Below are 23,209 nucleotides of genomic sequence, written 5' to 3'. Positions count from 1 at the left end.
AATGCAAATCAAAACTACAATAAGGTACCACTTCCCAACAGTCAAAATAGATATCATCAAAAAGTCTAAAATAATAAATCCTGGGAGGGTATGGAGAAAAGGAAACCTTCCGACATTGCTGGTGAGAATGTAAACTGGTGCAGACTCAAAAAACCTCAAAAAACTAAAAAGAGAGTTACCATATGATCCAGGATCATGCATCTAGAAATATATGTATCTATATATATACACCATATATCTAGAAAAGACAAAAGCTCTAATTGAAAAGATACATGCACCCCAACTGCTCACAGCAGCACAGACATGGAAGCAATAGATGAATGGATAAAGATGTGGTGTGTAAATATATACATACACATAGACATGCACACAATGGAATATTGCATGCATACATGTGTGCTCAGTGATGTCCAACTCTTTGCGGTCCCACAGATTGTAGTCCACAAGGCTCCTCTGTCCATGGGATTATTCTGGCAAGAATACTGAAGTGGGTTGCCATTTCCTACTCCAGGGGATCTTCCCAACCCAGGGATTGAACCCATGTGTCTCCTGCAGCTCCTGCATTGGCAGATGGATTCTTTACCACTGGGAAAGCAATGGAATATTACTCAGCCATAAAAAAAGAATGAAACAGTGCCATATGCAGCAACATGGATGAAACCTAGAGATTATTATACTATGTAAAGTAAGTCAGACACAGAAAAACAAATATTATATCATTCAAATGTGGAATCAAAAAAAAAAAGTAAAAATGAACTTATTTACAAAATAGAAACAGACTCACAGACATAGAAAACAAATTTATGGTTACCAAAGGGGAAAGCGGCAAGGGGGGGGTGGGGAGCATAAATTGGGAGTATGGGATTAACAGAAGCATACCACCATGTGTAAAAGAGATAAACAACAAGTCTCACTGTATAACACAGGGAACTATATTCAGCATCTTATAGTAAACTGTAATGGAAAAGAATCTTTGAAGTATGTATCTATACATACGCGTAACCAATTCCCTTTGCTGTACAGCTGAAGCTAACACAACAAATCAACCATACTTCAACTAAAAAAACCAACAGATAATCAGATAAAAGAACCAGAACTCAGATTAGAGGAGAAAGGGTACAGTCACAGTGGAAGAAAGAATAAGGAGAAGGTATCATGGTTCAGGCACTAATACCTTTAAAAAGGAAAAGCACAGTAACAGGGACTTTTAACAAATAACTTGACGCATTTACTTGGGGCTGTGCAGGTCTTTGCCGCCGTGGGGCGTCTCCTGCTGCGCGGCACGGGCTCTAGGATGCACAGGCTTCAGTGGCTGCAGCACGGGGGCTCAGCAGTTGCCGCTCCCAGACTCTAGAGCACGGACGGGTTCAATAGTTGCGGTGCGTGGGCTTCGCTGCTCCTCAACATGTGGGACCTTCCTGGACCAGGGACTGAACTGTGTCTCCTGCACTGGCAGGCAGATTCTTTATCACTGGGCCACCGGGGAGGCCCTAGGAGGGATTCTTGGATACTCACAACAAAGAAACAGGCTGCCCGGTTTTTCTCTCAATGCAACAAGCCACTCAGGTAAGATTAAAAGGGTGGAGGACGGGGGCTGTCGAGGATGTGTTTAGTGAACATATACACACAGACAACACGGGAAGGGCCTAGGTCACTAAGATGTGAGAAACCCACAACCCTGGTCCAGGCCAAAGGGCTGGAAGGAAACCTGGGCCCAATAAAAATTTTTGTGTCTGCTGCTCAGATAACTGAGAATGAGGAGCTGGAGAAAACTAGGTCCTCAGAGATTCCAAATGTGTCAGGAAATAATAACCAGAAGAACAAAAGAACCCTTGGTAAAAATTTCACAAGTCTAAAGGATTAAAGGAAAGATTTAAAAACAAAAACTACGAGAAAGCAACCAAGTGGAAAACCCTGAAAAACAAACCAAACCAAACCAAAAGTACAGATGAGGGAAACAAAACTGCTTGGGTTTCTGTCCTTGGTTATGCAAGGCTCTTTGCTGCTGCTGCTGCTCACACCCCACGCCTCTATCTTATGGTAAGAGGTAAGTTCCAACCTTCTGTAGAGTCAGCACAAGTTTTCCTTGGTGATAAAGACAGCAGAGAAGTGTCCAAGGGCTTGGCTCATTTATCCTTCTCAGCCATGTTTTCTACAGAAAGTCACTTGCTTATAGGGGTTGAAAAGGTGTAATACTGACTACAAATGGGGAGACGGTGCTGTTAGAGAGAAAGCAGCACCTCAGATCTTCTGAAATCAAAGCTTACATGTGGGGATACCTAATTGGGCCTTTATTTCCGGGGCTCAAAGAGAACACTCTCCTTTCAGAAAGCAGGATTGGCAGCAGTTAATTGCCAGTGACTGAACTCCTTGTACTGCAAATGTTCCTGTACCCAATCAACAAGCTTTCATGCTCTTTCCCACAATTCAGAGGTTCATGACACAGAAAGGATAAAGTACTTAAACCAACAGTACAAGCTTCTCCTTTTCTAAGCTGAGAAAGGTGAATAAATTCACGGCATTCCTTTCCACTTCTAGAATTGCTAAAAGTTCACAATATCTACATATTTTCAAAAGAATGAAAAAATGCTACTGACAACCCCAGGCCTTTGCAATTCTGTACGCATTTCAGGCAGAGACAAGAGTAATTTTCCATGCAATTTCTTCCTCCTTTGGATGCAGACTTGCTTGACCTACCCTAGTGAAAACAGTACAAACTAAAAACTAATGCTGCTACTCAGTCTTCCCTAATTAGAAGACCTGCAGTGCATACAGTTCTCTTACTCTCTCTAGTATGTTAAACAGAAGTCTGAACTCCAAGTCCTCTTCTGAAAGAAAGGTCTAGCAATTAACCATTCTGAATGCACAAGGTGATCGGACCACCCCACCAGAGCTATCCAGGCCTTCGGGATGAGAATGAAACGCCTAAGCGTGGTATAAGGTCAAATTTCACTTGTCTGGATCTGAAGACCACTCTCCCCATTTTTCAGCAATGCTTACAGTTCCCAACATGTAATGCCAAACTATGTAATGTCTCTGTGTGACACTGCACAAAGCCCACTTCCACACCAGGGTTTCAAAGTTCAAGCTCAATATTCTTCCCTCCATGTCCACCCACTCTCCATGTTAGACCATAAAGCTTGGGAGCCTGTCCGTGCTTGCATGTGTGCTAAATCGCTTCAGTTGTGTCTGACTCTGCCACCCTATGGACCACGGCTCACCAGGCTCCTCTGTCCATGGCATTCCCCAGGCAAGAATACTGGAGTGGGTTGCCGTGCCCTCCTCTGGGGGATCTTCCCAACCCAGGGAACGAACCTGCATCTCTTATGTCTACCTGCATTGGCAGGTGGCTAGCAGCAATTTATTGCCACTGTTTATGACTGGTGAACAACAAGAAAAAGAATTCCTCAGCCAACACAACTTCAGGATCCTCCCCCACCTGAATTCTGTAAGGCCTAAGTTTGAGTTTTCACCATCTTCCAGTAGACTGTCAGGTCTAAATCTACCATAGGTCTAATTTTACTTGTCTAATTTTATGGATCATAGTTATCCTGTACTGTGCTGACTGGGTTCATCTCTGCCAATGTTGTGTTCAGTGACTTCATGTTGTAGTTTGAAATTGGTCATGGTGGTAGTATTTACACCACATAAATTAGCAGAGTCTACAACTCGGGATTTGACTTTGTTTTATAGGGGGAACACAGCCCAGTTGTTAAACACTAACCACACCACACCTGTTCCCAACCTCTTTTTCTCTTCCAAAAATTTCATTGAATTGTCTGGAATTTCTATTCCATATGACCAGAAAGTCACCAGTATGCTCAGTACCTTCATATTTTGTTCCCTATACCTCTTGCGGGACAGGCAACATATAAATTTTCAGGATCTGGTACAAAATGAAAATGTGGCTTACTTGTTCAAAAATTAAGAATTTCAAGATAATGAGAGCAGAACAGTAAATCAAGAACAAGGCCTTTCTAAGTGTGAGGACTGCATAGGCCGCATGCTCATAAAGTGATCCCTGACCTCCTAATCTTATATTTATTTATTTATAATATATATTTTTATTTTTCTCTAGTTACAGCGAGTGGGGGTTATTCTTCCTTGCAGGGCACAGGCTTCTCATTGCAGTGGTTTCTCTTGTTGTGGAGCACTGGCTCAGTAGTTGTGGCACACAGGCTTAGAGGCTCTGCAGCAAGCGGGATCTTCCCAGACCAGGGATCGAACTGGTGTCCCCTGAGTTGCAAGACAGATTCCTATCCACTGGACCACCAGGGAAGCCCCCTCTGATCTATTCTTAAGGGTAAGTCTGCACGCCTTGAAGGATGCAGTTTCCCATGTATCTCTGCAATATGATGGCTACTTATTCTCCCATACTTCAGGATTAAAGGTGGGATGCTACTTTACTTGCTCCCCTTCTCAACACCCTTTGCAAATCTTACTCTTCCATCTTTTCGGTAAAAGCCTCTTCTCCTCTGCTGTCTTGCTGCACAACACCTCAACTCTCATCACAGCCGTCATCCCTCCACTTACTCATTACTCCTCCTACCTTACTGACGGCCTTCACAACTGGCTCTCAAAATTCCTCTTCACTGCAGGTCCTTGCCTCAAGAGTAAGAGCTAGAGGGCAGACTCTGGAGAGAATGAGACAGCCTGTGTTCAAGTTTTGGTACTACCATACAGTAGCTATGCTGCCTTGGCCACGTGCCTTAACCTTTCTTTTCCTGAGTTTCCTCATTTGTAAAATAAAAAAGTAAGTCATAGGATTTGTTGTATAGATAAAAGTTAATTCGTGTAAAAGGCTCAGAATAGTACCTGACACACAGTAAGTACTACCAGTAAACATTAACTGTTGCTGTTATTATCATCATCCTTACTAAAGGTCTCAAGGTCTACATGGATGACTCATTCAACATGTTCTTTGAGCTCCTTATCATCAATAAATTTCTTCTCTGCTCTATCCCAGCAACCCTCTTCCATAGTTTCACCCTAGACCTTGTAATCACTGTAACTTCTACAGCTCTGAAACCTGAAATTCAAACATCCTGTCCTTCCCACACATGTACTTGTTCTGTGTATCTGTTTCCCATCACCAAAGTCTCTGAATGCCAGACTCCTGTACTGAATCTCCGTCAACCCCTCCCAACTTTGCCTCTCTTCCTTTCTTATATCTCTTTTATCCACTCTCTTGACAATGACCTCCATTTCCATGCCTCCATCTCCTTCCATACAAAATTGGCCAAGTTCTAATCTTGGCTGAATCAAACCACCAACCTTTCCTTGACAGGGCTGCTGGGAGGTCCTGAGGAGAATCATACGACCATAATTGTAAACTCATGTTCTCCATCTTCAAGGCTACCCAGCAACCTTTCTATTTCCTTACCTTGTTTACCATCTCCGATCCTGATCAATGGTCATTTCAGACCTCTACCACTCTCTCCGGATCTCTCACTCCTGCCTACTACCCACCCATCCCCACTCCACTTACCTCTGCTTCTACTGTCAATAAATGATTTATTCCACTTCAGGAAAAAACAAGAATGAGATTAGAACTACCACAATTTCCTTCTCTCGAACCAACAGTCCACCTCAGTCACATCCCAATCCACTCACTCCTTCCTTCCTGTCACAATGAAGGAGAGTCTCTCCTGCCTAAGACTCATCGAGTGTCCCGTGTTCTGACCCCCGCCCTATGAGGCTGCGCTGTGCTCAGTCGCTTCAGTCGGGTCCGACTCTATGCGACCCCAGGGACTGCAGCCCGCCAGGCTCCTCTGTCCATGGGGACTCTCCAGCTAAGAATACGGGAGTGGGTTGCCATGCCCTCCTCCAGGGGTTCTTTCCAACCTAGGGATCAAACCAAGGTCTCCCATATTGCAGGCAGATTCTTTACCATCTGAGCCACCAGGGAAGCTGTAAAAATGCAAATTCTCAGGCCCCACTTTAAACAAAGTGAATCAGAAACTCTGGAGCTAGGACCCAGCAATCTGTTTTTAACAAGGCCTCCAAGTGATTCTGTTAAAGTTTGAGATCCTCAGCCCTGAGGGAGAATTGTCTTTATCCTCCTTCCCATATCTTCAACTTCCTTTAGTACAATAGTTCCCTTGCCCAAAGGGCCTCCTTCTTGACCGCTCCATGGACCTTCATTCTATTCATCACACAGTAAGGTATCTAACCATTTCATTCCCTGTTAAGATAAAGACTAATATTTTAAGAAGGCCTGAAGGCTGGCTCTTCCAATCCCAAAGAAGGGCAGTGCCAAAGAATGATCAAACTACCATACAACTGCATTCATTTCACACACCATTAAGGTTATGCTCAAAATCTTTCAAGTGAGACTTCAGCAGTATGTGAACCGAGAACTTCCAGCTGTACAAACTGGATTTAGAAAGGGCAGAGGAACCAGAGTTCAAATTGCCAATGTTCGTTGGATCATAGAGAAAGCAGGGAAATTCTAGGAAAACATCTACTTCTGCTTCATTGACTATGCTAAAGACTTTGACTGTGTGGATCACAACAAACTGTGGAAAATTCTTCAAGAGATGGGAATACCAGACCACCTTACCTGTCTCCTGAAAAACGAGTATGCAGGTTAAGAAGCAACTGTTAGAACTGGCCATAGAACAAAGGACTGGTACAGAATTGGTAAAGGAGTACATCAAGGCTGTATATTGTCACCCTGCTTATTTAACTTATATGCAGAAATATATCACGCGAAATGCTGGGCTGGATGAATCATGAGCTAGAATCAAGACTGCCAGGAGAAATACCAACAACTTCAGATACCCAGATGATACTATTCTAATGGCAGGAAGTGAAGAAGAACTAAAGAGCCTCTTGATGGGGGAGAAAGAGGAGAGTGAAAAAGCTGGCTTAAAACTCAGCATTCAAAAAAACTAAGATCATGGCATCTAGTCCCATCACTTCATGTCAAACAGAAGGGGAAAAGTGGACACAGTGATAGATTTTATTTTCTTGCTTCCCTTGTGGTTCAGTTGGTAAAGAATGAACCAACTGGGTTCAATCTCTGGGTTGGGAAGATCCCCTGGAGAAGGGAAAGGCTACCCACTCCAGCATTCTGGCCCGGAGAAGTCCATGGACTATAGTTCATGGGGTCACAAAGAGTGAGACAGGACTGAGCAACTTTCACTTTCACTTTATCTTCTTGGGCTCCAAAAATCACTGCTGACAATGATTGCAGCCATGAAATTGAAAGACGTTTACTCCTTGGAAGGGAAGCTATGACAAACCTAGATAGCATATTAAAAAGCAGAGACATCACTTTGCCAACAAAGTTCCATACAGTCAAAGCTATGGTTTTCGCTGTAATAATGTACAGATCTGAGAGCTGGACCATAAAGAAGCCTGAGTGCCAAAGAATTGATGATTTTGAATTGTGGTGGTAGAGAAGACTCTCGAGAGTCTCTTGAACTGCAAGGAGATGAAACCAGTCAATCCTAAGGAAATCAACCCTTAATATTCATTGAAAGGACTGATTGTAAAGCTCCAATACTCAGACCACCTGATGAGATGAGCCAACTCATTGAAAAGGCTTTGATGCCTGGTAAGACTGAAGGCAAAAGAAGGGGCAGCAGAGGATGAGATGGTTAGATAGCATCACTGACTCAACGGACATGGATCTGAGCAAACTCTGGGAGACAGGATAGGACAGTGAAGCCTGGTGTGCTGCAGTCCGTGGGGTCGCAAAGAGCTGGACACGACCTGGCAACTGAACGAGGCTCTGAACACCTTTGAAGCCTCTTCTTTCTCTAAAGGTCTCTTGCTCTGTTTGCCAAACAAGACCAGTCTCTCTCAACTTTGTGATCTTGCCATGTTCTAAGGCATCTAACACACTTTGAAACTGTTATTCTTTCTGCCTGAATTATTCTGCCGGTTTTTTCCCCTAATTCCTACTTCTACTTCAATCTCAGCTTCAACTTTCCTTACTTAGGGTGGCCTAACTTGACCCCTTAATCTTAATTAGGTCCCTGTTAGATGTTCTTACAGTACTCTACTTACCCTCTTATAATGTACATCGAGCTTATAAGTATTTAATTATCAAAAATTACATGCCTATTTTCCTTGCCAGAGTGTAAGCTCTATTAGGGCAGGAATCATGATCTTATTTGATATAATATTTGTACTGCCTTGCTTTTAGTACAACACCTTACAGACAGTAAATGTGCAGTAAGTATGTGCTGACTAAACCTCTGCACACACTGGACCTCTCTCCAGAATTTTTTTTTTTAACTTTTAAACCCCAAGTGAAATTCTACACATCCATTAAGAAATAAATTAAACATCTCTGTAAACTCTTCCCTGCACATACACATCACCTGCCTGCTCAGAGGATCACTTCTTCTTTTGTGTTCCTATTGTGTAGTAGTGGGTTAGCCAAAAGTTCGTTTGGGTTTTTCCATAAGATGTTACAGAAAAACCCAAACAAACTTTTTGGCCAACCCAATACATAAATCTACTAATGCAATAATTACACACTACTGGGGGACTTCCCGAGTGGTCCAGTGGTTAGGGATCCACCAGCCAACACCAGGGACACAGGTTCGATCCCTGGTCTGGGATGATCCCACCTGCCACACGGCAACGAGGCCTGTGGGCCACAGCTACTGAGCCAATGTGCCCTAGAATCCATGCTTCCGCAACAAGAGAAGCCACTGCAATGAGAAGCCCCCATGCCACAAAAAGAGTAGCCCCCACTCACTGCAACTAGAGAAAGCCCATGAGCCGCAATGAAGACCCAGCACAGTCAAAAAAATAAAATAAAATTTTAAAAGCTGGTTCTTTAAAAAAAATAAAAAATTATACAGTATTGTGAACACCATCTTCATGCCTGAGTTTCCACTAGACTATAAACTCCTGAGAGCACAGATCATGTCTTATTTACCTCTAGTGCTTAGGAAAGTACCTGACACTGACAATAAGTGAAAGTCGCTCAGTCGTGTCCAACTCTTTGCGATTCCATGGACTATACAGTCCATGGCATTTTCCAGGCTAGAATACTAGAATGGGTAGCCTTTCCCTTCTCCAGGGGATCTTCCCAACCCAGGGATTGAACCCAGGTCTCCGGCATTGCAGGCAGATTCTTTACCAGCTGAGCCACCAGGGAAGCCCAAGAATACTGGAGTGGGTAGCCTATCCCTTCTCCAGCGGATCTTCCAGACCCAGGAATCGAACCAGGGTCTCCTGCATTGCAGGCAGATTCTTTACCAACTGAGCTATGAGGGAAGCCTGACATTGACAATAAAAGTCCATAAATGTTTATGAGCAAATTGAACCTAATACTGTAGCTCTAAAATTGCACTGAAAGGTTCTGCTATTCATTAGCTGCATGATCAAACTGTTTAACCTATTTGGACCTCAGTTTCCTCACTAGGAAAACAGGGTTAATAACACATACTTGGAAATATTGCTATGAAAATTAAACAAAATGACATAACACAGTGATTAGCACACACAGTGTCTGGCATGTAGTAGCCTCCCCACTCTGGCTTTAACTTGGTAGAGACAACTAGGACAAAACAAAGACAAAAATAAGTCACAGCAATTGAGGGAGAATGAGCACAGGGTGAGTCATTCCTCTTAATCGTTTGCCCAGGAAGATCAACAATGAAGAAACATAATAAGCAGAATAAACTCTACTGGTAGTATCTCCCTTAGCATACAAAGCTTGGTAAGAATTCATCCAAGGCCTCTTGGCTAATGGCCACATCCGACTCCCCAGACCAGCAGGTCCAGGTCTTATGCAGTACCAGGATGGTTACTTTATAATGAAATAGAAACTATCTCATAAGGAAAGTGTTTACCAGCAGGAGATGGGGGAGGAGGAGAACTTGACTGCAACCGCATCAATCAAGTGTTTTGCAATCCGGCAGAAAATGCTGCAGAATCGCTGGTGGAGACTAACACCCACACAAACGTACTTACCTGTAGCCAAGAACCAGCTTAGACAAGATAATGAGCAGCTTTCTGCTTAAACCAAAACAATGGTCAGATCTGCATGGAGTGCACATCCCTAAGATCAAATCACCCATGAACACCTGGGCAGCACCGACTAAGCCGACACCAAGCAGCTGTGGACACACACTCCTCAGCCTGTGAGCGCCGCCCACAAGCACGGCTTCGAAGCTCGTGTGTGCCAAATGCAAAAGCAGATTAAACTAGTTTTCTAGCCGCTCCTTATTCATGATATGCTTACCTCTGCAGAGCCAGTGCTGTTTAGATCACTGAGTTCATTCGTTTTAGAAGGCTGTGTCACGGCAGCTACTTCTTCACTGGGATTCTCTCTCTTCCGAAGCTTCCTGATTAAGCTCCACTGGTCACTGGATGAAGTGGGTCTGAATGGAGTTCTGGGTGGGCTCTGCCTCCTCCAAGATGCTCTGCTCCAACCTAGCCCCAAAATATGTGGTACATCATCTTCAGGTAGAAATTCCAAATCATCTTCAATTTGGAATTTTTTGAAAAACACCAGCATTGAGTTGGAAGAGTCTGTCCTAAAAGCCTGGCAGCTCTGGGGCCTGCTGCAGTCTGCCTGGATGCACATCCCCTCTAACCACCAAAAGGCATGACAGGCAGAGTCCTGGCAGCAGGCAGCCCAACATGACTGGAGAGAGGGGGTTCCTTCTAGAAGCTGGAGGTGATTTTCTCCCCTGGATCTCAGGCCAAAACCAAACTGTGTCTTCACTCGCTGGCACCTGCTCTCCTTGGCATCTAAAAACAAAGAATGGAAACATTTTAAAATGAAATAAAAGCAGAGACTCCAGCTCTGTAAAGAGTCCTGAATACCAACACTGGAGGCTATTTTGAAGACTGGTTTTTAAGAGGGTGGGAAAACTGCCTGGTAAGTGGAAAAGAAGACACAAAAGAGAGATTTTTTTGGCTCAGCATATTTTAGCTGGTAGAAGTACTGCTCCACGCTTATTGCTGGCTCCCCTCCTCAATAAGTCCCTTGCATGTAGACCTTTTACACAGAACTCCAGTTCATGTAACAGAAATGGAGTACTCCCCCTCCACTGAACTGGCAGCAACACAAACTGAGTTCCCTTGACCTCTTGCAGGCTGCAGGTTCATCCATTTTCTAATCAGCAGTTGGTCATAGTCAGGTGGCTTTGCACATCACAGCATTAATCAGAGCAGTAGTCAAGTTTACCAAAAATTTTATTCTGCTAGATGAACTTTCTAATGAGAAGTTATGTCATAATAAGAAATAAAGGAAGAGAAGTACAACAGTGACCTGCCATGGTTAACCTAGATAACATGGTCCAAAATTCTGGCTAATGTTGCTTATGGATAAACTTTTGAGCCACTGAATTTTTTCAGGCATGGTATTGGTTTTCCTAAAATATCACCTCATTTCTGTTTTCTTAGATAAAGCATTTTTTTAAATAATTATTTTTATTTGGCTGCGCCGGGTCTTAGTTGCAGTATGTGGGATCTAGTTCCCTGGCCAGGGATCGAACCTGGGCCCCCTGCATTGGGAGCACAGAGACTTAGCCACCGGACCACCAGAGAAATCCCAAAGCATGTTCTAAAGTTTTTACACAGAGTTCATTTTAAGGTCTTAGTTATATAGGTGTCTGTAACCAACTATGGTCAGGGTGATGTGTGTATTAGTCACTCAGTCGTGTCCGACTCTGCAATCCCATGGACTGTAGCAGACCAGGCTTCTTTGTCCATGGATTCTCCAGGCAAGAATACTGGGGTGGGTACCCATGCACTTCTCCAGGGGATCTTCCCAACACAGGGATCGAACGTGGGTCTCCTGCACTGGAGTATTCCTCAAGTACTCCTGCACTACTTGAATCTCGTAAAGGCAGATTCTTTACCATCTGAGCCACCTCTAAGAAGTCAAGATTATACAGGGCCAGAACCAGGTGAGGCAAGGGAGATGCCCCGGGCACAAGTGTTAAGGAAGTGCTTAGTCTTAAGAGTCATGTAAGTGCAGGGTTGGCTTATCCCACCTTGAGATTGAGTGTCTCCTTAAATTTCACACCCTAGGTACCTCTTTCTTCACCCTAGTCCCAGCCAGGAGTTATAACATAAAATGCAGAATTACATATAGAAAATATGTAATAGAATCAAACCACTGAGGAGATAAGACATGCAGATAAGATGCAGATAAGACATGCAGATAAGATATCTGCATGTATGCATAACTGAAAAAGTGTTAGACTGACTAAAGCAACAACTGGATAATCCGCCAAAGCCATCATGACTCAAAGGAAACACTAAGTGTGGATACTAGTCAACTGAAAGACAAGAGAAAAATAGGAAGGCTTGTGGATTATGGAGTCAAACACTATGGAAGCCAATCTACCACTGTGCTTTTAAAAAAAGAAATACGGGCACCAACCTAACATCAGAAAAGGCAACTTAGAGGCCAGAAAAAAAAGAACTTCCTTAAGAAAAGGTGAATAAATAGAAACTATTTTAAAAATGATGCTACTAAGAGCTATAGAAACGCTCCTCATTTCTTCATCTACCTTCTCACACAATAACCAATGGTATGACTCAGTAACAGCTGAGTGCACAGAGTTTATTGAAATCAGTAAACTGTTACATCAATAACTACTGTCAGTTACCTTTAGATCAACTTTCCATCATTCCTCTCACAAAAAGTCTCTCATATTTAATACAGTGAAAAGATCCACAAAAACAAAAATAACTTGCACTTTTCTATAAGCCAGTATTTTTTTTAATGTACCGTGACCTCCACTTCTGTCCTTGAAGGAGAAACTGCCATAGAATTTGCTTTCCTACTGTTGAGAAACTAGAAAACTAGACAAAAAATATATGTGAAACAATTGGTTTGGGGCACTTAACAACAATGTGATCTGGGACTGTGATCCCACAGAGAAAGGAAATAAACAAGGGTGAGCTCTATGATCACTTTGGCTTTCTGTTTACAGACAAGGCATGCTGCAGACTGTGAGACAGGGAAGAACCTAAGCAGAGCACGGTGGTCTTGCTCAGTTGACGAAACAAAGAGTTCACGGGGACTGTGGTAGCTAGAAACTACCGGAAAGAAGGAGCTACACAGAGAAAGAGCTCCAGACATCTGGATAGTGGTTCCCCTTGGTGTAATACTAATTTACACCAAGTGTAGGTTGAAACCATGAAAGTTTAGAAAGCATTTTGAACTGAATGAAACTGAAAACACAACATACTAAAATGTGTGGGATACAGTTAAAGCAATGTTTAGAGGGGCATTTATAGCTTTACATGCTTATTTTAGAAAAGAAGAAAAGTCTAAAATCAATGATCTAGAAAGACACATAGGGCGAATGCATTGTGATGATAGAAGCAGAGATGGAAAAGATATAGCTGCATGCCAAGAAAAGTCAAGGACTAACAGTGACCACCAAAAGCTAAGAAGAGTTAAAGGAGGATTCTACCCAAAGATTCAGAAGGAAGCAACCCAGCCAACACCTTGATTTAGGATTTCTAACCTCCAGAACTATCAGCCTAAGCATGACTTTCTCCCCTTGCCTGGAAGAATACTTCAGAAGCCAGATGGCTCCAAGACTACCAAGGGCATAGATCCAGGGATCACTGACATCTGCAAATGTGACTGTGGCCTTTACTTAGATTGAATGAAGATACCCAGATGCTATTTGATGAACATGTACACGGATATATGATGCTGGAAAACTACAGGAATCTGTTGTTATGGGGCTTCTCTCTCTTTCAAGCTAAAATTAATAGCCCAACTGGAGCAAGGGGTAGAGCCCTGGATAAAAGTATGAGAAGCTCCACCAGGTACCTGTGCAGTCCAAGAGTACTGGTTTGAAACAAAGATGTCAGACCTAAAGCAAAATAAATACTTCTGAAGGGTCTGCTCTGAAAGGGCAAACAAAAGTGTCACAATCAATATAGGTCTGAAGTAGAAGCACAGAAGTTCCACAGAGAAAGAGTACTATAATGTAGCAAAGTCTTCAAGTATAAATTCTCCTTTATTAAACACCAGAGATATTATACTGACAAAGAAATCTCATAAACATAAAGAATGTGTGATAGACATTATGAGCAGTTCATTCCTTTTAATCATCATAAAATTCACATAAGAAAACAACCTTATAGATGTACAGAATGTGGGAAATTCTTAAAGAAGCACTCAACAATTATTGATCAATAGGGAATTCATTATAGACAGAAACCCTATAAATGCAATGAACGTGGAAAAGCTTTCAGAAAGAACTCTATTCTTTTAAGTCAACAGAGAATTCAGACCAGTCAGAAACCCTTACTAATGTAAAGACTGTGAGAATGTCTATGCTCAGAAGGTAGCCCTTACTCATCATGACAGAATACATTGTGGAGAAAGACCTTTTATATGTAATGAAGGTGGGAAAGTTTTCAGGGATAACTTAACTCTGTTGGAACATAAGAAAATCCATACTGAAGAGAAACCATACTGGTATAATCAGTGTGGGAAAATCTTTAGGAACAATTCAACTCTTATTAATCATCAAAGAATGCATAAAGGAGAGAAACCCCATCACTGTAGTAAATGTGGAAAATCTTTCAGGTATACAACCTTTGCTGGACATCAGAAGACTCATAGTGAAAATAAACCCTACTTATGTAATGACTGTGGGAAATTCCATTGAAAGAGTTCAATTCTTATTGGACATCAGAGAACCAATACCAGAGAAACAAAATTATAAACAAAATTAATGTGGAAAGACTTTTCCCCCAAAGTTCAGCCCTTAAACAACATAGGAAAATTTATAACAAAGAAAGAATCATGAAATGCAGTTAATGTGGTAAATCACATAGAAGTAGTTTATTCCTTCTGAGCATTAAGAGAAGACATTGAATAAATCACACATCTAACAAAAACATTCTGTGTACTTCTATCCTGGAGAATTTCCCACTTGTGAGGATTTCAGTATAGTTTGTACTGGTGAAATATTTGAAGAACCTAATATAGATATAGTTACTGCAGAATACTATACAGCAAGTGAAAAGAATGAGGTCGAGTTCCATATGTAGCTGAAGAAATATACCCATGATACCTTTAGCAAGCTGCAGAAAACCTATATGTTATGGTCTTATTTATATTCTTCAGAATGAAGCTTTTTTGTTTGTAGATAAATGTATTCAAAAAGATATGGAAAAGTAAAGGCCAAACTTTAACAGGGAGAAAAATAATGATCTTATGCTTTCATCATAAAAGACAGGAAAAAAAAAAAAGAGTAAATTATATCCAAATAAGCAGAGAAAGGAAAAGATAAAGAGTAACCAATGAAACAGAAAACAAACAAAAAACAATAGAGAAAAACCAATGAAACACAAATCTAATTGTCTAAAAAGTCAATAAAATTGGTAAAGCTCTAGTGTGACTGATAACAGAAAAAAAAGAGAAGTCACAAATTGACAACATCAGGAATGAAAGAAGGGTTATCATTACTGATTCATTAAACGAGTAGAGCCAACTATGGTCCAAGGGCCAACTCTAGCTGCTGCCTATTATTGTAAATAAACTTTCACTGGAATATAGTCACTCACACTCATTTATTTATGTATTATGTATGGCTGCTTTTGTTCTAATGGCAGAGTTAAGTAGCTGCAACAGAGTTATCTTAATATTAGTAAAGCCTAAAATATTGACTATTTGGCCCTTTAAGAAAGTCTGCCAACCCCAGATGTATGAGAATATACTTTTTTTGAATTACTATTACTGAATAGAGCCTAAATTTAGATGTTAACTAATAGGAGACTGATAAGTTTCAAAGGACTTCGATTTTTATAGAGATGCAAATTATTTCTATCTGGTATAAAAGGCTTAACTAAAAAAGCACCCTTATTTCCCATCTAGCTATTATCCTTACCTCCTTATTCCTTCATCTCTTCAACAATTTCTTTTTTAGGTTTTTCTTTGCCACATTGCACAGCATACGGGATCTTAGTTCCCTGACTAGGGATTGAACCCGCACCCCCTGCAGTGGAAGTGCAGAGTCTTAACCACTGGACCACCAGGGAAGTCCTCAACAAATATTATCGAGCATCTGTTTCATGCTAGGCATTTCTTTGATGGAGTTTATAATTTAGATGGGGGAGACAGTGATTAAATAGACATAATAAAAAATGCAGAACTGCAAACGAATGTAAGTGCAATGAAGGAAAGAAATTCAGTCCTTATAGAATAAAGGTAGCTAACTTTGGAGCTTACTTATCAGAAATATTATCAAATATGTGATACGATACCAAAATAGTTATTGTATGTTATCTGGAATGAAAAACACTGGAAATAACTTACACATCCCTCAACAGAGAACTTGTTAAGTAAACTGAATTAGATTTATGCAGTTGCTGGGATAAGGCCACTCTCTATAGTTGTGATATGAAATGATATCCAGGAAACATTAAAACATTATGTGGAGAAAGAAAGGTGTATAGCAGTGTGTATAGTATGCCACAATCTGTGTGTGTGGGGGAAGTTTATATGTGTGTGTGTGTATATACACACATATATATGCATAGACTATTTTTGGAAGAATATTCAAGAAACTGGCACGGTGGCTTTTAGGAGGAGAAACTAGGTACCTGAGAAACTTGTTTGTTCACTAAATATCATTACCTTTAGAATTTATACAATGTATATGTATTATATTTGGAAAAGCAAATTTTAAAAATAGTAAGTAAAATTTTCAATGGCTGCACTCCCTTTGAATGAACCGAAATCCTTAACATAACCTAAAGAGATATCATGTGGTCTGAACCCTGCCTACCTTGTGGCCCCCTGGCATCACGCTCTCCCTCTCCTTCACCATGTTCTCCCACCAGCCTCCACTCCTCAAATGCGCTCCCTCTCCTAACTCGGCTTTGTACATGCTGCCGCCCCTACTCAGAATTTTCTCACCTCCCTTCTTTAACCAGTTAACTCCTCATATGAGGACGCAGTTCAACCATCATTTCCTCAGAGACACGCCCATGGTAAGATAAGTCTCTCTAGTACACCCTTTGGGCCCTGTAGCCTCTTTCCCTCAAAGTAATTATAAAACTTATAAAGTTACATTTATTTGTGTCCTCATCTGTTCAATGTCTTTCCCCCAACTTCTCTGTAAGCTCCAGAATGAGAGGACCATGTCTGGATTCGTCCTACCACCATCCACCCCCCACCACTGTATCTCCAATTCTAGCATAGGACTCAGATAATTACTTTAGGTGAAAAAACTGTGAAAAATTCTTAAAGAGGTGGGAATACCAGACCACCTTACCTGCCTCCTGAGAAACTTGTATGCAGGTCAAGAAGCAACAGTTAGAACCAGACATGGAACAACAGACTGGTTCCAAATTGGGAAAGGAGTGTGTCAAGGCTGTATATTGTCATCCTGATTATTTAACTTATATGCAGAGTACATCATGCAAAATGCTGGGCTGGATGAATCATAAACGAGAATCAAGATTGCCGGGAGAAATGGCAATAACCTCAGATATGCAGATGACATCACCCTTATGGCAGAAAGCGAACAGGAATTAAAGAGCCTCTTGATGAAGGTGAAAGAGGAGAGTGAAAAAGCTGGCTTAAAACTCAGCATTCAAAAAACTAAGATCATGGCATCTGGTCCCATCACTTCATGGCATACAGATGGGGAAACAATGGAAACATTTTAGATTTTATGTTCCTGGGCTCCAAAATCACTGGGGACAGTGACTGCAGCCATGAAATTAAAAGATGCTTGTTCCTTGGAAGAAAAAGTATGACAAACCCAGATAGCATATTAAAAAGGAGACATTACTTTGCCTCCAAAGGTCCATACAGTCAAAGCTATGGTTTTTCCAGTAGTCTTGTACAGATGTGAGAGCTGGAGAATAAAAAAGGCTGAGCACCAAAGAACTGATGCTTTCAAACTGTGGTATTGGAGAAGACTCTCAAGACTCCCTTGGACTGCAAGGAGATCAAACCAGTCCATCCTAAAGGAAATCAACCCTGAATATTCACTGGAAGGACTGATGCTGAAGCTAAAGGAAGCTCCAATACTTTGGCCACCTGATGTGAAGAGTCGACTCACTGGAAAAGACCCTGATGCTGGGAAAGATTGAGGGCAGGAGGAGAAGGGAACCAGAGAGGACAAGAGGATTGGAAGGCATCACCAACTCAATCGACATGAGTCTGAGCAAGCTCTGGGAGATGGTGAGGGACAGGGAAGCCTGGCGTGGTGCAGTCCATGGGGCCGCAAAGAGTCGGACACGACTCAGCAACTGAATAGCAACAACAACAACAGGTGATCAAAAACCCTTTTTGAATGAATGCATAAATAAATGCACGTACGCATGAAGGAAATACTGAAATAATGAACAAACAGATGAACCGTCAAGTGGCCAGGTTAAGAAACCAGGTAGTCAGGTACCGAGAGGGTCATACTGAAGACATCCAGGCTGATGGCAAGGCTGTGAAAAGAGATGAGGCCCACATGCCACAATAAATGAAAGAAGGCGAATGATAGGTGGTACAGATGAGTAATGATTAGGGGTAAGAAGTGTTATTAATCTCAAAGAGAAGAAGTTTTTACACGAAAGTGGAGGAGTAATGTTCAAGAAGTGACAGTGAGGAGTCAGCTCCACCTCCAAACTCAGAGGTACACGGGAAATGGGAGAATAAACAATCACTGCCTGCAGGGCAGAGGGAGAAATATGTATTTCTCCAAGAGAAAGCCAGATCTCAGAACATCTTCTCTATCCGATGTCCTGACTAACAAGTTAGAGTGTAGAGGCGGTTTGGTAACTCAAAGGTTTCTTGTCACAGTTAAAAAGTTAGAAAGGGAGGGGTGGTTAAGTGCCAGTGAGTTGAAAAGCATGAATTTATGTGGGAATGTCAAGTCAGATTCACACAAATCATAATAGTTAAGGCACTTCATAGTGCGAAAAAAAGAAGATGGAAAAATAAGGTAAGAAAGTGATGACAGGACGGCTGCCTATCCATCCTTAGTATAAAATAGTGCAAGCTTGGAGGCGAGCAACAGAGGGCGTCTTACCAATGGAACATGGGGGAGACAGAAACGCATTGAGACTCCAGGGAAATGGTCGAGAGGATTTAAGGATTTGTGGAGGTTACAAGGCTGAAGAGAAGGTAGCAAAAATTCTAATTCCCTGGTTGTCACTCGTAGCTCTGGTTAAATTGAGATCCTGAGGAGGAGATAAAAGCAGCGGGGTAAGGGGGATACAAAACTGGTTTGTCCTGCAAAGGCCTTCTTTTGCTTCTATGGTTTCCCAAAGAATGTCACATAAGCTATATAACATTATCTGGTAGTATAAAAGGGATATGTTTCATAATCCAAACACTCCCCCTGCTTTGTGAGGTGACCAGAAGCCTCAGTTAGAGATCTCATCCACTATCCTGGGCTGGAGAGAATATGTCCAATGAGGGAAGAGCAACCTGGTGCGGGTCCATAGAGGATGTTCCAGACTCGCCCTACTTCACTTACACCCCTTGATTTCTGTACTCTTAAAAGTATTACTAAAACTTAGTAATAGGTAAGGTCTCTGATTCTTATGAGTCTTATCTGACAAACTGATCCCCTGTATCAGCTCAAAGAAATAGAACCTGGGAGAGACCACATGGTCAGAAGCACTTACATCTTCAATGGTGACCAGGAGGAACTGATGAGAGGCAAGCTCTGGGGGAAGTGAGCTGGCTACAGTGTTGCTGAAACAATTAACCCCAATAGCTCCCAGAAAGAAGAGGAGGTACTCTGATCTGTTAGTTCATATGTTCACTCAGTGGGAATTTGAGGGTCTTTGTTTTTTATTAAATATTATTCAATGTCACTCTATTATGGGCTCAGTAACGAACATGGGGGATGGAGAATAATTCTTTTTCACTCATTCAGTGGATCATAATTCTTCCTCTTAGATGGTTAAAAGATGGTTAATCATCTTACATGGTTAAAAGGCAAGGGTTCTAGTTTCAGTTCTAGATTCATCATTTATTAATTTTCCTTAACCTCTGAAAAGTAACTTAACCTCTCCGAGATTTAATTTTCATTGTTTTCATTATTGTTACTCTTGAGATAAAGGATTCATCAGGGGAGGAAGCAGGGAAGCATTGGTAGCATCAATATTGGATTCTAGAAGTAACTTGGATAAAAGGTAAGATGAAAATAAGCTCCAATTTTAGATCAGTTCCTCTCCTGCCCACGCCGCCATAGCCTGGCTCTGCTCCCAGGGCCTAAACAAAAGTAATATTAAATCCTTACAGAAAAGGGCTTACAGTTGGTAGAAGCTTAGACTGAAAACCCTTTGGGAAAGTCTAGATAGAACTCACTGTTGGTAGGAGTACACAGAAAGCCTACCCAAGGTGAAAACAGGAAGACAGAGCCATGACTTTATTCTTTCTAAAGTTATGACAAAGTAGAGACTGCACAGGTCTCATGTGAATTACCCGGAGGGTCCACACAAGAGCCAACTCTGAAAGTAACAATGCTTACTTAACATTACCACCTCTCAAAAGACAGAATTCTAATAAATCTGGCACAAAATCTAGACCAGGTTTCATAACTCCAAGTAGCAGAGTAGAAAAGTCTACAGAATATAAGAATTATTGCCAGAAGGAAATTCATCAAATACTTTTAGAAAGCTGTGAACAACTCTGGAAATATTTAGAGACAGTGCTGTTGCCTCCGGCATTCTTGAGTCTCAGGTAACGAGCTTGACTTCTCCAGCTAACTTGGAAACTGCTGGCTGGCAACCAAGAAGGGAAGTAAAGACAGAATACTGATATCTTAGGAACCATACTGTTAAGGTCATTTGAAAATTCATACTTTAGCCAAATTTATTAAATAGCATCCCAATGGAAGGGCTGAGATGGTAGGAATGGGAGTAAAGAGAATGCCCCACTGGTTTTATTTGAGGAAAAAAAAAAAAGAGCAGCTGATAAATTCTCCTGGGAACTAAGGGGGCTTCCTTTGGGGCTCAGCTGGTAAAGAATCTGCCTGCAATGCAGGAGACGTGGGTTCAATTCCTGGGTTGGGAAGATCCTCTGGAGAAGGGAAAGGCTACCCACTCCGGTACTCTAGCCTGGAGAATTCCATGGACTGTATGGGGTTGTCCATGGGGTTGCAAAGAGATGGAACTAAGGGGTGCGGGGTACAGGGGGAACCAAGTTTCTGTGGAAAACTATACATAATTAGCATATTTTATAGGTAAGATTTGCACTTACTTTTAACATTCATTGAAACTAAAATTCTTTTCTTGAAATCACACAATTTTATAATATGGTCAAGAATCCATTCAACGCTTTCCTTTGATAACTATACCTACAATGAACTAGTACCAAGCAGCAAGGTAGAAGCTTTCAATCTGGGGCTTCAGGCAGTGACTGAACTATGGCTTCACACCACCTGTCTTCCTGAAGCTATCTATCATCAGAAGTATGTATTCTCTCAGAAGCAGTGGGTCTCAGCCAATATGGCTGCCATGTGAAAATGAGACAAGCAGGCATATTATCAATCCCCAAAACAACTCACAGGAACTGTTCAAAACAAACCACTTCAGGGGGCAGCCTCCACTTTCCTTTTGACTGTCAGCATATCTGTCACCTGCACACCCACTAACAAACAAACACAGAAATGGTCCCGTGTTACTCTCCACACCAGTTCTCTCCTGCAGGGGGTTAACTTACTCAGGAAGCAAGGCAGAGGCGGTAACTAAAGCCTCTGAAGGGCACAGTCAGGTATTATGAAGTCTGCAAAAAGCCAGGGTAATAACCACTGCCCTTTCTCTTCCTTTTCAAAAGGGCCGATACTTTTTTCCTCAATTCATACAAGTTAGACTGAAAGGTAGCAGTAGCTTCACAAAGCAGTCCTTAGCAAAGAAAAATAATTACTATTCATTGCCTTTGCTGTGTGCCTAGCTTTGTTAAGAGCACAGTTTGTTAAATGTCATGGTTTAGGTGATTTGCTGGAACTAAACTACTGCTAAAGAAGAATCAATAGGCTTTGTGTCTATATTCTGACTCCATTCCCTTAACTGGAACATTTCCATTTTTCCCAAAGACCATTCTAATCAAAAACAAACTCTCCGTGGAGCTAGCTGCCCACCAGGCACCTTTCAGCCACTGTTCACATTAACTCTGGACAGTCTGCTAGAAGGAAAAACAAGCTTCCAAGGACTCAATCACAAAACCTGAGCCTTTCATCACTTCTCTAGTTAAGAATACTTAGAAGAGAAAATTCTCTTTTATAAGATTGTCAATAAAGAAGCCTCAAAGGTACCAGATTGTGGCAAACTGCTGAGAAGAAAAACAGTACCATAACATCTCCTTAGAAGAGGGCAAAATTTACAGGCAAAAGAGGGGAGAAATGTTCTTTTAACCTACCTATTATTGTACTTCACAGGCTAAAGGAATTATGAAAATCTCCCTCATTCAATCTTGGTTTAATAAAATACATCCAGTCTCCAAGGTAAGGCTGGATGTTCATACAGAAACCTCAGAAAATTATGTTAAAAATTTTATAACCAGAAGAAAATCCCATATCAAGATCAATATCCTTGTTCCATCTAACCCATATTCTTACCCCCACCCCACAATTCTTCTTAAGGTTTTGGTCTCTGAAATAAGACTGCCTGAGTTTTAATACCAAACCAGTCAACTTACTAGCTCTGTCAACTTGGGTCAAGTTTCTTGGTTTCATGTGTAAAAACAGAAATGGTAACACGGCTATAATATAAAAGCAGATAAGCTATGCAAAATACTTAACACAATTTCTGGCATGTAATTAAAGCTCAGTAATGATCAGTTGCCATTACTTTTGTTGTTATTACACTTCATTTCAGCTCAGGCACCACTTCTTCCAGAAAGTCTTCCTAGAAATCTTCACCCAAGATTCCTCTCTTCTGCATAGCCTACATATATCTCTACCACTGCATTTCTCTAACTGGATCATATTCGTTTGTCTGCCTCAACGTTCTGCCCTCTTGAAGAGCTGGGATTTTCACCAGTACCTCTGTGTTTCTTATCCAGTCTCTCAGTCACGTCTGACTCTGCAACCCCATGGGCAGCTGCACACCAGGCTCCCCTATCCTTCACCACTTCCTGAAGTCCGCTCTAACTCATGTCCATTGAGTCGATGATGCCATTCCACCATCTTGTCCTCTGTCATCCCCTTCTCCTTCCGCCCTCAATCTTTCCTAGCATCACAGTCTTTCCCAATGAGTCGGCTCTTCATATCAGGTAGCCAAAGTACTGAAGTTT

General features: G+C 41.6%; 1 protein-coding gene across 2 annotated transcripts in view; it reads right to left on the bottom strand.

Moving 5' to 3' along the window:
- The window catches only part of KIAA0319L (KIAA0319 like), a 94,790-nt gene that overhangs the window by 48,055 nt on the left and 23,526 nt on the right, over positions 1–23,209 (bottom strand). For both annotated transcript variants that reach the window (XM_061122421.1, XM_061122419.1), the window contains exon 3: positions 10,211–10,722. In XM_061122421.1, coding sequence (XP_060978404.1) covers positions 10,211–10,722 — 512 coding nt within the window. The remainder of the gene's footprint in view (positions 1–10,210; positions 10,723–23,209) is intronic.

The sequence above is a fragment of the Dama dama genome, chromosome 20, assembly GCF_033118175.1.
Source record: "Dama dama isolate Ldn47 chromosome 20, ASM3311817v1, whole genome shotgun sequence".
Classification (NCBI taxonomy): Eukaryota; Metazoa; Chordata; class Mammalia; order Artiodactyla; family Cervidae; genus Dama; species Dama dama.
Note: the sequence above shows the minus strand (reverse complement) of the source record. Positions and strands in the feature narration are given on the sequence as shown.